At 42.6% G+C, this 15,460-nt stretch overlaps 1 protein-coding gene across 15 annotated transcripts in view; it reads right to left on the reverse strand.

Annotated features, from left to right (window-relative positions):
• The window catches only part of LOC126143126 (disks large homolog 5-like), a 556,312-nt gene that overhangs the window by 250,492 nt on the left and 290,360 nt on the right, over window positions 1-15,460 (reverse strand). For 5 of the 15 annotated variants that reach the window (XR_007529641.1, XR_007529644.1, XR_007529642.1 and 2 more), the window contains exon 7: window positions 7,572-7,760. The exons of the other annotated variants lie outside the window; for them this stretch is intronic. Coding sequence is in view for 1 of the 5 variants with exons in the window: in XM_049915325.1 (XP_049771282.1) it covers window positions 7,572-7,760 (189 nt within the window). In the remaining 4 variants the exon portion in view is untranslated. The remainder of the gene's footprint in view (window positions 1-7,571; window positions 7,761-15,460) is intronic. 15 annotated transcript variants of the gene reach the window in all.

Below are 15,460 nucleotides of genomic sequence, written 5' to 3' on the forward strand. Positions count from 1 at the left end.
TCAATGATTGTTTAGAACCAAGTATGGCAAGAAGCCACCAACATGGAAGGCCATTTACCACTGGCACAACAAATTTGTTACGACGGGTTTCTTGTGCCCGACAGAGAGAGGCAGATGTCCCAGTGCAAGTGAAGTGAATGTGGAGCACGTACGAGAGACATTTGTAAAGACTCCAAAGGAATCTGTGAATCGTGCATCCTGTGAACTCTAAATTGCTCCAATGACAGTATGGAAAGTCCTGTGACAGAAGCTGTCCATGAAACCATTCAAATTGGAGCTAGTGCAGAAGCTCAATGACAACAAAGACAAGTGTTTTGAGTTTTGTTTGCAGTTGCAACAATTGAATGAGGATGGGGATGGCATTGTTGATCGCTTAATTTTTAGCGATGAAGCCACTTTTCACACTAATGGGAAAGTGAACAGGCATAATTGTTGAATATGGGGTTCAAAGCATCCACATGAATGCATTGAATTTGAGCACGATTCCCCAAAGGTAAATGTTCTTTGTGCTGTGTCGCGTCAAAAACTGTACAGGCCACATTGTTCTTTGCCGAGAGTACTGTCACTGGATATTCCTACTTGGACATGTTGGGGCAATGGCTGATGCCTCAAATGCAATCAGACTCTCCGTTCATCTTTCAGCAGGATGGGGCTCCACCCCGTTTTCATTGCGAAGTTCATCGGTACCTGAACACGGAGCTGCCGCATCGATAGATCGTCCTTGCTACAAAAGGGGACAGCTGTTTCATGAAAGGGCCTTCCCGATCACCAGATCTCACTCCATGTGACTTTTTACTGTGGGGACACATTATAGATCTGGTGTATGTACCGCCCTAGCATGTGATGTAGCAGAGCTCTGGGAGAGAATACGGGAAGCGACTGCCGCAGTCGACGATAATTTAAAGTATTCTTGAACTTTATGTACACACTATTTCACGAAAAGACCATGGAGGGAAAATTAGAGATACCCCAGACCTCACATGAAAGCTTATCAGCAATCTTTCTTCCCACGAGTCATTTGTGAATGGAATGGGGAAGAGTGTGGGGGTGCGACATTGATACATAACGTACCATCCACCCTCACCTGACTTTGCTTTGTGGAGTATAGATGTAGATGTAGGGAATGGTGATAACCAGCTGACTGCACTTACTTCCATGATCTCATACATTACTGAAATAATTTCAACACAATTTAACTATTGTATCATAACGGAAGCGCATGATCCCTCCTCCATTCTAATATTTTTATTGAACAAATTTTCACATGTCTTCATGTAGCTTAGTCTACCAACAAGTAAGGCACTCCTTTCTTTGGTGTACGAGGGTGGTTTGAAAAGTTCTCGGAATCACCACAAGAGGTCAGCACCAGCACAACGAGTGTTTCACGTGATATTCATTGGACTGTTGTCTGTAAACAGGTGTCATGCTCTCGGAAGAGAGCTGTGGCTGTGACTTGGCTCTGTTGCTCCCACGTAGTGATTTGCAAAGATGGGGGGAAAAAGGAAGAAAAAAAAAATGAAAATTCAAGATTCGAGCAGAGATTAAGAACTTTGTAAAGAAATGTATGAAAGCAAAGGACATTCATGCCGATTTCCAGAATACACTAGGGGACAATGCATCTTCATATACAACTGTTGCCAAGTGGGTGAACGAATTTACATTTGGTCGAGAGATCTTAGATGATTCGCACAGTGGCCGGCCAAGACGTGTCACTACTCCAGAAATCATTGCATAAGTGCACAAAATAGGTGTGGAGGATCGCCCATTGAAAATGCGTGAAATTGCTCACACTTGCCAGATATCATCTGAAAAGGTATATCGCATTTAAACTGAAGAATTAGAAATGAAAATATTATCTGCAAGATGGGTGCTGCGACTCTTGACATGTGCCCCCACACGTGCCAGCGGCATGGCAAAATTACACGAACTAAGGTATAAATTGTTGTCACACCTACTTTATTCACCTGATATGGCTCTGACAGACTTCCATCTCTTCCCAAAACTAAAAATTTTTCTTGGTGGACGCAGATTCACTTCAAATGAAGAATTGATAGCTGGAATTAACAATTCTTTTGCAAGTCTGGAGGAAACTCATTTTCGAGATGGGATCAAGGCACTGGAACATTGTTGGACCAAGTGCATTAGTCTACAAGGAGACTACATTGAAAAATGAAAAAAATGTTTCAGTGATGTAAGTACTTTTTTTTCTATTCCATTCTGAGAACTTTTCAAACCATCCTCATATCTTAATTAAATTTCCAGCTTCGTATAAAATGCCAAGGTGTTCCTTCCACTTAGTGATACCTGCAACACTTTCTAAAATCTAACAATATTATGGAAAGGACAGCTGCTACTCATCATATAGCACAGGTGCCGAGTTGCAGAAAGGCACAACAAAAAACTGTCAGAAAATCAGCTTTCAGCCAACAAGATATTTATCAAAAATATGCTCCCCCTCCCTCTTCTCCACACACAAATACAACCTATGTTTGTGCCTATCTGCAACTCAGCATCTCCGGTATATGGTGAGAAGCAACTATCCTTTTCATAATACTGTTGCATTCCAACCTGAATTTTCCATTGTTTGACTTTCTACAATCTTTTCTTCATTAAGCACTAACCTCCATACTATTAGGTTGCTGCGTAAGTTCATAGCATTTGTACCTAAGCTTATTAAACACAACAGATACACGTAACAAGGATTTAGTCATCACTGACATATTCTTCTTCAATGTTTACAACAGTCTGCCAATGCCAGGGTAACTTTCCAATTAAACTGTAGGAATCATGTGGCTATCAGGTGAAGAACTAGTCGAGCCATGCTCAGAGGGTGTTTCCATCTGGAAAGGGAGTACCTTGAAAGCTGTTTGATAGAGAGCAGAGAACGTGGAAATCTGAGGTCGCAAAATCAGGTGAATAAGGTGGGTGCGGAGTGACTTTCCAACCCAGCTCCAGTATTACTTTTCAGTCCTGCAGAATGCAGGAGGACATTACTGTGGAGTAGCATCACATCACGCTATCTTCCCGGTCATTGTTCTTGGATTGCATTTGCCAGACATTTCAGTTGTTGTCAGTAAATGTCAGCAGTAATGGTTACGCCTTAGCGAAGCAATTTGTAGTACACCATACCGTCATTGTTCTACCAGATGCATAACATTATCTTTTGTGGATGCATGCACGTCTTGTACAGTGAGTAGCTGCTGCGTTTTCCTTAAGTTAGCATAAAGACATCATTTCTCAACAACAACAACATACAAATGGTCGGTGTTGTTCATGAGCTAATTGATGACAAGCGGAGATGCATATATGGCCACCCACTCAATTTTGTGATGTTGGCTTGGGCCATGTGCTACCCAAATATCTAATTTTTTTTACCCTTCCCCACTGCATGCAAATATCTTCTTGTTGTCTTCAGTCCTGAGACTGGTTTGATGCAGCTCTCCATGCTACTCTATCCTGTGCAAGCTGCTTCATCTCCCAGTACCTACTGCAACCTACATCCTTCTGAATCTGCTTAGTGTAGTCATCTCTTGGTCTCCCTCTACTATTTTTACCATCCACGCTGCCCTTCAATGCTAAATTGGTCCTCCCTTGATGCCTAAGAACATGTCCTACCAAGCGATCCCTTCTTCTAGTCAAGTTGTGCCACAAACTCCTCTTCTCCCCAATCCTATTCAATACCTCCTCATTAGTTATGTGATCAACCCATCTAATCTTCAGTATTCTTCTGTAGCACCACATTTCGAAAGCTGATATTCTCTTCTTGTCCAAACTATTTACCGTCCATGTTTCACTTCCATACATGGCTACACTCCATACAAATACTTTCAGAAATGACTTCCTGACACTTAAATCTATACTCTATGTTAACAAATTTCTCTTGTTCAGAAACGCGTTCCTTGCCATTGCCAGTCTACATTTTATATCCTCTCTACTTCGACCATCAGTTATTTTGCTCCCCAAATAGCAAAACTCGTTTACTACTTTAAGTGTCTCATTTCCTAATCTAATTCCCTCAGCATCACCCAATTTAATTTGACTACATCCCATTATCCTCGTTTTGCTTTTATTGGTGTTCATCTTATATCCTCCTTTCAAGACACTGTCAATTCTGTTCAACTGCTCTTCCAAGTCCTTTGCTATGTCTGACAGAATTACAATGTCATCGGCAAACCTCAAAGTTTTTATTTCTTCTCCATGGATTTTAATACCTACTCCGAACTTTCCTTTTGTTTCCTTTACTGCTTGCTCAATATACAGATTGAATAACATTGGGGATAGGCTACAACCCTGTCTCACTCTCTTCCCAACCACTGCTTGCCCCTCGACACTTATAACTGCCATCTGGTTTCTGTACAAATTGTAAATAGCCTTTCACTCCCTGTATTTTACCCCTGCAACCTTCAGAATTTGAGAGTATTCCAGTCAACATTGTAAAAGCTTTCTCTAAGTCTACAAATGCTAGGAACATAGGTTTGCCTTTTCTTAATCTAGCTTCTAAGATAAGTCATAGGGGTCAGTATTGCCTCACGTGTTCCATTACTTCTACGGAATCCAAACTGATCTTCGTTTTCCTACTGTCGAATTCCAGTCACCCATGACTATTAAATTTTCGTCTCCCTTCACTACCTGAATAATTTCTTTTATCTCATCATACATTTCATCACTTTCTTCATCATCTGCAGAGGTTGTAGGCATATAAACTTTTACTACTGTAGTAGGCGCGGGCTTCATGTCTATCTTGGCCACAATAATGCGTTCACTATGCTGTTGGTAGTAGCTTACTCGCACTCTTATTTTTTTATACATTATTAAACCTATTCCTGCATTACCCCTATTTGATTTTGTATTTATAACTCTGTATCCACTGACCTAAAGTCTTGTTCCTTCTGCTATCGAACTTCACTAATTCCCACTATATCTAACTTTAGCCAATCCATTTCCCTTTTTAAATTTTCTCACCTACATGCCCGATTAAGGGATCTGACATTCCACACTCTGATCCGTAGAACGCTAGTTTTCTTTCTCCCGAGTCCTCTCGAGTAGTCCCCACCCGGAGATCCGAATGGGGGACTATTTTACCTCCGGAATATTTTACCCAAGAGGACGCCATCATCATTTAATCATACAGTAAAGCTGCATGCCCTCGGGAAAAATTACGGCTGTAATTTCCCATTGCTTTCAACCGTTCGCAGTACCAAAACAGCAAGGCCGTTTTGGTTAGTGTTACAGGGCCAGATCAGTCAATCATCCAGACTGTTGCCCCTGCAACTACTGAAAAGGCTACTGCCCCTCTTCAGGAACCACACTTTTGTCTGGCCTCTCAACAGATACCTCTCTGTTGTGGTTGCACCTACGGTATGGCTATCTGTATCGTTGAGGCACACCAGCCTCCCCACTAACGGCACGGTCCATGGTTCATGGGGGGATTTATTCCAATACTACAATACATATAACAGTACAACTGCCTACGAGAGCATAGGCTTTTACAGCCTTTGTCATCTTCAATAAAACAGTTCTGGGTGTAAAACCATGTTATGTTGATGCCACTATACTCAGAACCAGTTTATTGAAGAAACAATAGTTTAAACTACAGCCAAAGATAGTTTCGTCTTATGTTCCCAAACACAAGCTGTAACATTTCTTCTGTAACAAAAGCAGTGAAAGTAGATATTGCAGTTTTCCATTCATTGATGGATTTTGGACAGTTGCTTTTGCTAAACCCCGGGGGGGAAAAAAAAAAAAAAAAAAAAAAAAATGGTCAGGTGGTGTTAGGTCAGGCGATCGTGGAGGCCAAAGTCACAGTTAAATAATGCGATCACCAAAAAACATCAGCAAGCAGTGACATTGAAACGCGAGCTGTATGTGAAGTTACACCATCTTGTTGAAAATAACTGGTTAACAATTATACGGCACTGCAGAGAGACTTTGTGAATGTTGGGAGAGTCCCCTTGATGGGAAGTAACCCAGGCAACAAACTGTGTGCGTCTGCACGCGTGTGCGCCCCCTGTATGTGTACGCACTGAATTGAGTCTATCAGTTCTAGTGGGCGCCTGTATAACACTCGTCATGTGGTGCAAGGAAAGATGAACATGACAGAATAATATTAAGTAGTAGCAAGTAAGTCGCAGAACATATACTGTGCATGGCTGTTTTCGTGTTTGCAGACATTAAGCGGGCAGTGTGGAATACAAGGAAACAGCAAGAAGTGGTGACAAATTGCTTCACCCGCTGTGGGTGGCACATTTTACGTTTTGTGGTGGTGGCTTGGCAGTGGCTTGACTGTCAAAGAGCAACCACACTCTCCAAAAATTAACATGAGAGACAGGATGGTTTTGCGACAGTTGAAATATACTGCAATCTGGACTGTCATATTGAGCCTTCAAGGCATATGTCTTATGAAAGTTGTGTTGTTCTCTAATTCGTGAATCACACTAATGAGCCGTACAACTACTCAAGGAAATATATGTCTGAAACTAGAGGACGTGCTTTTTATGATATGAGTAAGTTTTCTTCTTTTGCTCCAGTAACTTCAGAATGTTAAGAAGTCGAGCCTTTCCTCAGCAACACACAGGATTTCTGAGGCACTGATTAGCAGGACCCCGACTTCAAGAAAATCAACTGTAGCACTCGATTAAAAGGAAAAGGTAAATACTTCAGATGTTACGTCGGGTAACAGATCTTGTGAAGTGTTCTGACTCAGTTTCAAGTACAAGGTGCGAGCCAGCAGCTACACGAAACCCTAAAACACCAAGAAAAACACTTCAGTGTGCGTGCTCTTGTGAGATCAGACTGAAGTTTAACAATAAGGATGATGGGTGACCTGTTAAACACTTTCACTGTACATCAAACTTTGGCACACTAATGGTTTAGTCGAGTCATCACGTGGATTTATGAGTGGGATCCTGAGAAAAAGTGGAAAAGTAAGGAGTGGCACACACACATCTACTTGACCAAAAACAGCTCAAATAAGCAAATCAAAGATCAAAACAAAGCAAATTTGCTTTTTTGACAGTAGGGCTATCGTGCATAAAGAATTTGTTCCTCCAGGACAAACTTTCAACCAAATGTTTTACAAAGCTAAAGTTGAAAGGCCCAGGAAAGAGAGAATTATTAACTGAGACTGGACATTGCACACAAGTGGATGCTGCTTCGTGAGATCACCCCATGCCATGCGGCCACTTCCATCGTGGAATTTTTTACTTAAAAAGGCTTTCATATTGTTCTGTGGCCCACTATTCACCTGAACTGAGTCCTTTTGATTTTTTCCCCAAAATTGAAAAATGTCTTAAAATGACATTTTGGGATTCAGGAACATTCAGAAGAATGTGACCGAGAGCACTGCAACCCAGAGTGGGAACAATGACTGCCAGTGTATAGTTGCCCAAGGGAGTTCCCTTGGGCAATATTATTGACTGAAAAAATAAAAACTACGGTACATAAAAAATCAGTCTCATTACTTTTCTCCCACATCAAATATACAGAAATGATGGTGTAACTACATATGCATCATGCAACATGAAAGCTATACAAGACCTGCTTATCTGCATGGAAGAGAAGGAGATACTTACAGCTTTAAGTTCCTCTGCTGAAGCTCTTCTCAGTTGGTTCATTAGTTCTGTGAGATGATTTGGTGCTTCCTTGCATTCTATGTCTACCTGTGAACGTTTCCTTCTAGCTTTTTCCGCTGCTTTCTCAATATTGTGCCAGCTATGAGACAAATCGCTAGCTAAATTCATTAATTCCTTCTGAGCACTTTTCTGGAAAAAAAAGGCCGTACATTAAAACAATATTCATTTCAGCTGTTGCAGGTATAGAGGAACAGGAGTTATTTCTTGGCAAGTATTACATTTCTTCAGCACCAATGAATGTTGATTCTACTGCACACAGTGTCGCCTTTGTGAGAAAGCATTAACCACAGGACAAATAGCAATCACAAACTTTACACAGTTACATAAGACATAATATGGCTGATATGATTTTACTTCATTTAAAGAGTTTTGGGCAGATTGGAAAAATCCCTATCTTAAACAATGTAATATTTATTCATATAAAAGGTACCCTTTTCAGCAATTATTGGGAGTAAAAATTTGAAGAAAATATGCCTTGGGTTGCACATTTCTAGCCACTAACATAGGTATTTCTGAAAGTATTGATTATTTTTAAGATAATTATATTTGTGAAAAGTAGACAAACTTTCTACACCGTTCGATGTACATAAGGCTAACTTCTTTGAGATTTACAAAATACGAAAATCCCCGTGTTAAAATATGCACAATTCTCCAATGAGTATACCCCATAATTTTGAACAAATTCTGGTTAATAGAAACTAAGAAAGTACACTTTTTCTTGAAAAATACAACTTACAGAAAACAGCCATTAAAGTTGACAATGCCTCCCAGCTCCATACATTGGGTTGTCTGCATCCTCTTCCATTTCATCTTGCAATATCCTTTTTCCTCCCTGTCTTGCCATTGTTTCAAAGTCTCAAACAGTTCTCAGACACAAAAAGCCTTTCTTTATCTAAATTTAACATTTGTTTTACTGCAAAATGACCAAAGGTTTCAAGCAGCCTTTTCAGTACTTCATATCTTGCAACATTTCCTTCACTGAATATTGTCACTGCATCCAAGACACCAAAATGCAGTATACCGATTGCCACCAAAACTCTCGGGAATTCTCTCCCAGATTACACTGTTCGTGGACTCGTTAGGATTTTGGGAGGATTTTCGTCAGTGGATTTACATCTGACAAATCCTTGGAAGTTTCTTTCAAGATTTCTACTTGCAAAAGAAATAGCTGGTTTGTAAATAAAATCACTTTCTGGAAGGCCTATGACTGGGTTTATTGTCTCTTGAAGAGGTGAAACAAAACTGCCCACACAGCTTTTCTAATATCTTCTATGCTACTGCTATGCCATAATAGTTTTGAATTCTTTCCTTGACAGATTTTTTCATGTCTATTCTTACCATCTAATCGTCAGCCATCTTCCAATTTCTTTCCCTTATATGCAGTTTTCAGTCCTCATAGCCTCATACCCATTTGCTTTTTTGCACTCCTGCTTGGTGATCGTTACGTTTTCTCCACGTAGCTTCTCTTCCTCAAGTGTTTTGAAAGCTACTGAATCACTACCTCCTAAATAATTGCTCTCAGAGGTGGGGGATTCAAAAATCAAATTTCAATCTGAGAACTATTACATACGAGGGGCATCTGAAAAGTCCGTGCAAAGTCCAAGAGATGGCACCACTGGCCCGTATCGAGGTCATGTTCAGTTAGTAGTATCTTTTCAGCCATATTGGTCTATTTCTTTGTGTTTGACATTCACGTGAATCAAGGAAGTGGAGTCATTGTCAAACAAATGGACAAAAAAATTTCTTGTGGTGATTAAACATTACTTTATGAAAGGCAAAACACCTCAGGAGACTGAAGAGAAGCTTGATAAACACTGCTGTGACTCTGCACCTTTGATTAGAACAGTTTATAAGTGGTTTCAAAATTTTCGGAGTGGCCATATGGCCACAAGTGATGCTGAACATTCTGGATGCCCTGTGGAGGTTACAATTCCAGAAATCATTGATAAAATCCATGATATGGTGATGGATGACAGAAGAGATAAGGTGCGTGAGATTGCTAGTGCTGTGGGCATCTCAAATGAATGGGTACATATTATTTTGCATAAATATTTGGACATGAGAAAGCTATCCACAAGATGGGTTCAGGGATTGCTCGCGCTTGACCAAAAACTGAATTGTGCGAAGCATTGCAAGGATGATTTGCAGCCGTTCAGGAAGAATCCACAGGACTAACTGTCGTTTCGTCACTGTGGATGAAACATGGATACATTACTATACTCCTGAGCTCAAACAACAATCTAAACAATGGGTTACCAAGGGAGAATCTGCACCAAAAAAGGCAAAGACCGTTCCTTCGGCCGGAAAGGTTATGGCGACTGTCTTTTGGGATTCGACTATCTGGAAAAGGTAAAACTATTACAGGTGCATATTATTCATCATTATTGGACTGTTTGAAAACTGAGCTGCAAGAAAAACGCTGGCAATTGGACCACAAAAAAGTCCTTTTTTATCACGACAATACACCTTCACACACCTCAGCAGTAGTGGTCACAAAATTAATGGAAATAGGATTCCAACTCATTTCACATCCCCCCTATTCTCCAGACTACTATTTGTTCCCCAATTTGAAGAAATAGCTGGCAGGACAATGATTTTATTGAAACGAGGAGGTGATTGCAGGAACTAATAGCTGTTTTGCATACGGATAATTCCTATTATTCGGAAGGGATCAACAAATTATAATCACATTGGATGAAGTGCATAAGTCTAAAAGGAGACTATTTCGAAAAACAAAGGTTTACGCCAAACACATAAGTAGCTTTTATTTATGCACAGACTTTTCAAATGCCCCTCGTATACATGGTTACTCGCACAATGTTTTGTTGAAACAAATGAATAAACCAGAACTAAGGAGATAATACGTGTTTTATTTATTATTGGGAATGGTAAATTCTGTAGACCATGACTAGAGGGGGGGGGGGGGGGGGAATGGAAATTAAGATATTAACCTGTCCGGAGCCCCTAAAATTATGGAAATGATAATTTTCTCATGCTCCTTCAGATATCGAAAAACAGTTGTTTACTGTGTGTTAGAGGATATACAGTCACTGACGTCTGTCATCAACTACTTTAAGAGAGGCTACAGGTATTATCTAATAGTTGTTTCATAATGTCCACTGGACCCTCGCCCCCTCCTCCTGACTCTTAGTTTTCCATTCCACGAACACTCCTGCTTACACGTGTCACATGCATATATGTCAATGTGTGCACGGAAGTGAATGTGGAGAACATGTGATCTGAGTAACTGTTTCTAACTCTAGAATTTTTCCATCTTCCATTTTTGTGCAGTTGCTATCTACAAATGATAAATTTGATCCATTGGTGGATTTCACACAGGACCAAAACTTATCCTTTGACAAACTGGCAATGCAGGTTTCACTTTCAAAAGCACTAAAGACATCTTGCACAGCTGATCTTATGTCTGCATGAACCTTTTTTTGGTTATGTTGCATTGCTGGCCACACCAACAGGAAGAGGCACACAATCAGAGCTCCACAGTTGTTTTGAAGAGGGTAAACTCAGTCCAGTGTTTTGAGCATGAAAACATGGTCCAAGTAGACTATTCTTTTTATTATCCTTGGGTCATGTTCAAGCACCCATAACACGTTCAGAAATGGTGACATTGGTTTATACGTCAATTGTTGACAAGATCTTGCACATACATACACTTTATAACCCAAGTTATTTACATATCTTATGCTTCCAGCTTCTTTTCACACTCCAATACATTGTCGATACATGTGAACAGGTATGCTTCTTATTTTGGTGCGTATGTGGCACAAAGGCAATACAACAATGTATGTGATAACGTCCTTTAGCTGACAAAAACAAACTTCCTATGTCATAGTATAGGTACAACTGTTATGGTATGACTGAAGATGTTTACGATCTTATCTGTGGATGGTCAATAACATTAAGTAAGGTACTGGTGGAATATTCACTGGCATAAGCTTGTTATTCTCTCACATGCTATCTTGTTGGAAGTAAAGGATTGAAACTCTTACATCAGATATTATGTCACGTGTAATATTAGAAATTGTGGTACAGTCCAACCACAGAAGCCTTTTAATGAGGTGTGCCAGTAAGTTTAGGAAATAAAATAATACTGATGTATTAAAATAAATATCTCTCGCTCCCTCAAACACACACACACACACACACACACACACACACACACACACACACAGTAGGTGAATCTTTTTTCACCATGCAGTGTTATAATGAAACAGGAAAACCATAGTTGGTTGCACCATATCATTAGTCATTTCAACAATATATTACAGTACAGATATTGGAACCTGCAAGTGTTATGTGAAGAAGGGACCTACTTTGGATTGCCTGTATGGACCACCTAAACCACACTACAACTGTTGTGACAGTGCCACGACATTTAACAGTGCCACCACGACAGCACGCGCAAACGGCGATAGAGGCGCTCCGCAACTCGGCTGAACGCGGGAGCGCCACCTAGCTACGAACGGCGCCGGCCGCATGTCACAGCACGGCAGTCGAATGAGAGATACTGAGTTGTTATCGTGTAACTAGCTATTGTTTCTAAGTGAGTGTGTTTGAATATCCACACAATTATTGGTGATTAAAGGTTATAACACTTTTTGGCGACGAGGTCGGATATTTTCACTGCGTTGTGGATTTGTGTGTTCGTGACGGGGCAGACACGGAACAGCTTATGCAAGCACTCATTGAACAGCAAACACAGTTGACGGCTGCTGTTCAGGTGTTGTCGACGTCGCTTACTCATCGTCTGTCTTCCTCTTCTCCGCCTCCGTTCCCTCCTTACGACGAGGCCGCTGAAGACTGGGAGGATTATGAGAAGCGTTTGCGGCAACACTTCTCGGCTTTCGGCGTTGTCGACACTCCTATGTTTAATTCGTTATTTCTATCTTGGATTTCCCCACGGATCTATCAGCTGCTATCTCAGTTAGCCCCTCTGCGGGAACCTGCCTCTCTGTCCCTCCAAGAAATGTGTGACTTATTGTCTAACTATTACCGCAGAAACACCCACATCGTTGCCGCCCGCGTGGCGTTCTACCGGTGTCGTAAACAGCCCAATCAATCTTACCGGGCTCGGGTGGCGGAACTACACGGTCTGAGTCAGTTTGTCACGGACACTCAACACGAGTCTTATGCTGATTCAATGGTTAGGGATGCTATTCTAGGGCTTGCTCCTGATAAAGAAGTTAGACAACGTGCCCTACAACTGCCAAACCCGTCATTGTCTGAAGTTCTAAGCATCGCTCAATCCTTTGAAGTGTCTCACACTGCTGGCGCGCAAATAGACGTGTGGTGTGACGGAGGCGCTGTACAGTCAAGGTGGTGGTGGGTAGTGTTTAACGTCCCGTCGACAACGGGGTCATTAGAGACGGAGCGCAAGCTCGGGTTAGGGAAGGATTGGGAAGGAAATCGGCCGTGCCCTTTCAAAGGAACCATCCCAGCATTTGCCTGGAACGATTTAGGGAAATCACGGAAAACCTAAATCAGGATGGCTGGAGACGGGATTGAACGTCTGTACAGTCAACTTTCGACACGGACAATTTGCCTGTTTCACAGGGGAACGAAGATGTGGCGGCGGTTCACTCACGTAAACAACGTCGCGTTGGGCCGCGACGCTCGCAGCAAAAACAGCAACCGCAGAAACAGGTTCATTCCGCACTTCCTTCTCGTCCACGTTGTTTCGCACAGCATGACGGGGCCACGTGTCCGAAACGTTGGGCCACATGTAATTCGTGTAGGAAAAAAGGCCACATTGCTTCTGTATGTCGGTCCCCTAAAGTTCCTGTCGACGAGGACGAGGCATCGGACACGGATGTTAACTGTGTGCTTTCTCAAACAAATAAGTTGTTTGTTACTGTTCGTGTTCTGGATAAAGACATTCGCATGCAAGTGGACACTGGCTCTGCAGTAACTCTCATTAATTCTCGCACGTATTTGGAGTTGGGCTCCCCTCCCTTGTCTCCAGTTACGCGAAATCTGAGAACTTATAATAAACAGAAAATTCCTATCGTTGGCCAGTTCGATGCTTCCACTGCCTACAAGTCTGTTGTTAGGCCCCTCACGTTTTATGTGGTGGATCATGCGGGCACTGAAAACCTGTTCGGTTATGATTCTTTCCAGTTGTTCGGGTTCTCCGTTGATGATGATGAGCACCTCATCTCTGAGGATATTCCGTATCAACAGCTGGATGGATTGTGTTCTGAATTTCCGTCCGTGTTCTCTGCTGGTCTGGGTCGTGCCAAGGATTTTGAAGCCCACATTACTCTTAAACCTACAGCTCGCCCTAATTTTTTCCGGGCACACCCTATTCCGGTGGCGTTGCGTGCACCTGTCGAGGTTGGGATAGACAGGTTAACAGCTTCAGGGATTCTCCTTCCTGTTACCTCCAGCGAATGGGCATCGCCAATCGTGGTGGTTTCTAAACCCAACGGGAGTCTGCGATTGTGTGGCGATTTTAAAGCCACTGTCAACGCTCAGAGCCTCACTGACACTTATCCTCTTCCCCGTCCTGAGGAGTTATTTACCAACCTCACTGGGGGCCAGCTCTTTTCCAAACTTGACTTATCGGAGGCGTACCATCAGTTGCCGTTGGATGCTTCTTCCAAGGAATTTCTCGTCATCAACACTCCTTGTGGGTTGTATCAGTACCAGCGATTACCATTTGGCGTCGTTAGCGTGCCGGCCATTTTTCAGCGGTTTTTGGAACAGCTCACGGCTTCCGTTCCCGGCTGCATCAACTATCTGGATGACATTGTTGTCACGGGGGCCTCCACTGAGGAGAACCTTCGCAATTTGCGTTCACTGTTTCGGGTTTTGCATTCGGCTGGGTTGAAGTGCAATCTGGACAAGTCACAGTTCTTCCAACCCTCCATTGTGTATCTTGGTTTCCACTTGTCCCGTGAGGGTATACGTCTTCTACGTCAGCACGTTGCGGCCATTAACCCTCTACTCCGGCCGTCTACGGTCAAAGAACTTCAGGCGTTTCTAGGCAAGATTGCTTATTATCACAAATTCAATCCATCCGCAGCGGCGGTAGCTCATCCTCTGATCAGCTGTTACGCAAAAACGTCCCTTTCTGTTGGTCCGACGAGTGTGAGCAGGCTTTTGTCCGCCTGAAGGCTCATTTGCAGTCGGCGCCTTGTCTTGCCACATTCTGTCCGTGTCAGCACTTGGTTCTGGCGACTGACGCATCACAGTATGGCCTACGGGCTGTTCTCGCCCATCGGTATGAGGATGGGTCGGAACGACCCATCACCTATGCTTCCAAGACCCTCAACGATGCGCAACGGCGTTACTCTCAAATCGAAAAGGAGGCGCTCGCTATCATTATGCTCTATAAAAGTTCAGCGCTTTTTTTTTTATGGTTCTAAGATTCACCTCATCATCAACCACAAGCCACTGGTCTCTCTGTTCAGCCCATCGGCGTCTCTTCCGGATAAGGCAGCTCACCGCCTGCAACGTTGGGCCTTATACTTTTCTCGTTTTCACTATGAGATTCACTATCGCCCCACGGCCTAGCACACCAACGCTGATGCATTGTCGTGATTGCCGATGGGCCCCGACCCGGTTTTCGATCGTGATGAACTACTCTGTTTCCACATTGATGAGGAAGAACGTCGTGCGGTCGAGGGTTTTCCACTTACAGGTTCGCAGGTCACGTCAGGTACTGCGCCGGACCCGGTCCTGCGTCAGGTGATCGGTTTTGTTCAACGGGGTTGGCTGGACAGGACCAAAGACCGGGCATCGGATCCCCTTCGCAACTACCATGCCTTGCACCTTCATCTGTTCGTGATGGTGGTGGTGTTCTGGCCACG

This window comes from Schistocerca cancellata, unplaced genomic scaffold (assembly GCF_023864275.1).
Source record: "Schistocerca cancellata isolate TAMUIC-IGC-003103 unplaced genomic scaffold, iqSchCanc2.1 HiC_scaffold_782, whole genome shotgun sequence".
Classification (NCBI taxonomy): domain Eukaryota; kingdom Metazoa; phylum Arthropoda; class Insecta; order Orthoptera; family Acrididae; genus Schistocerca; species Schistocerca cancellata.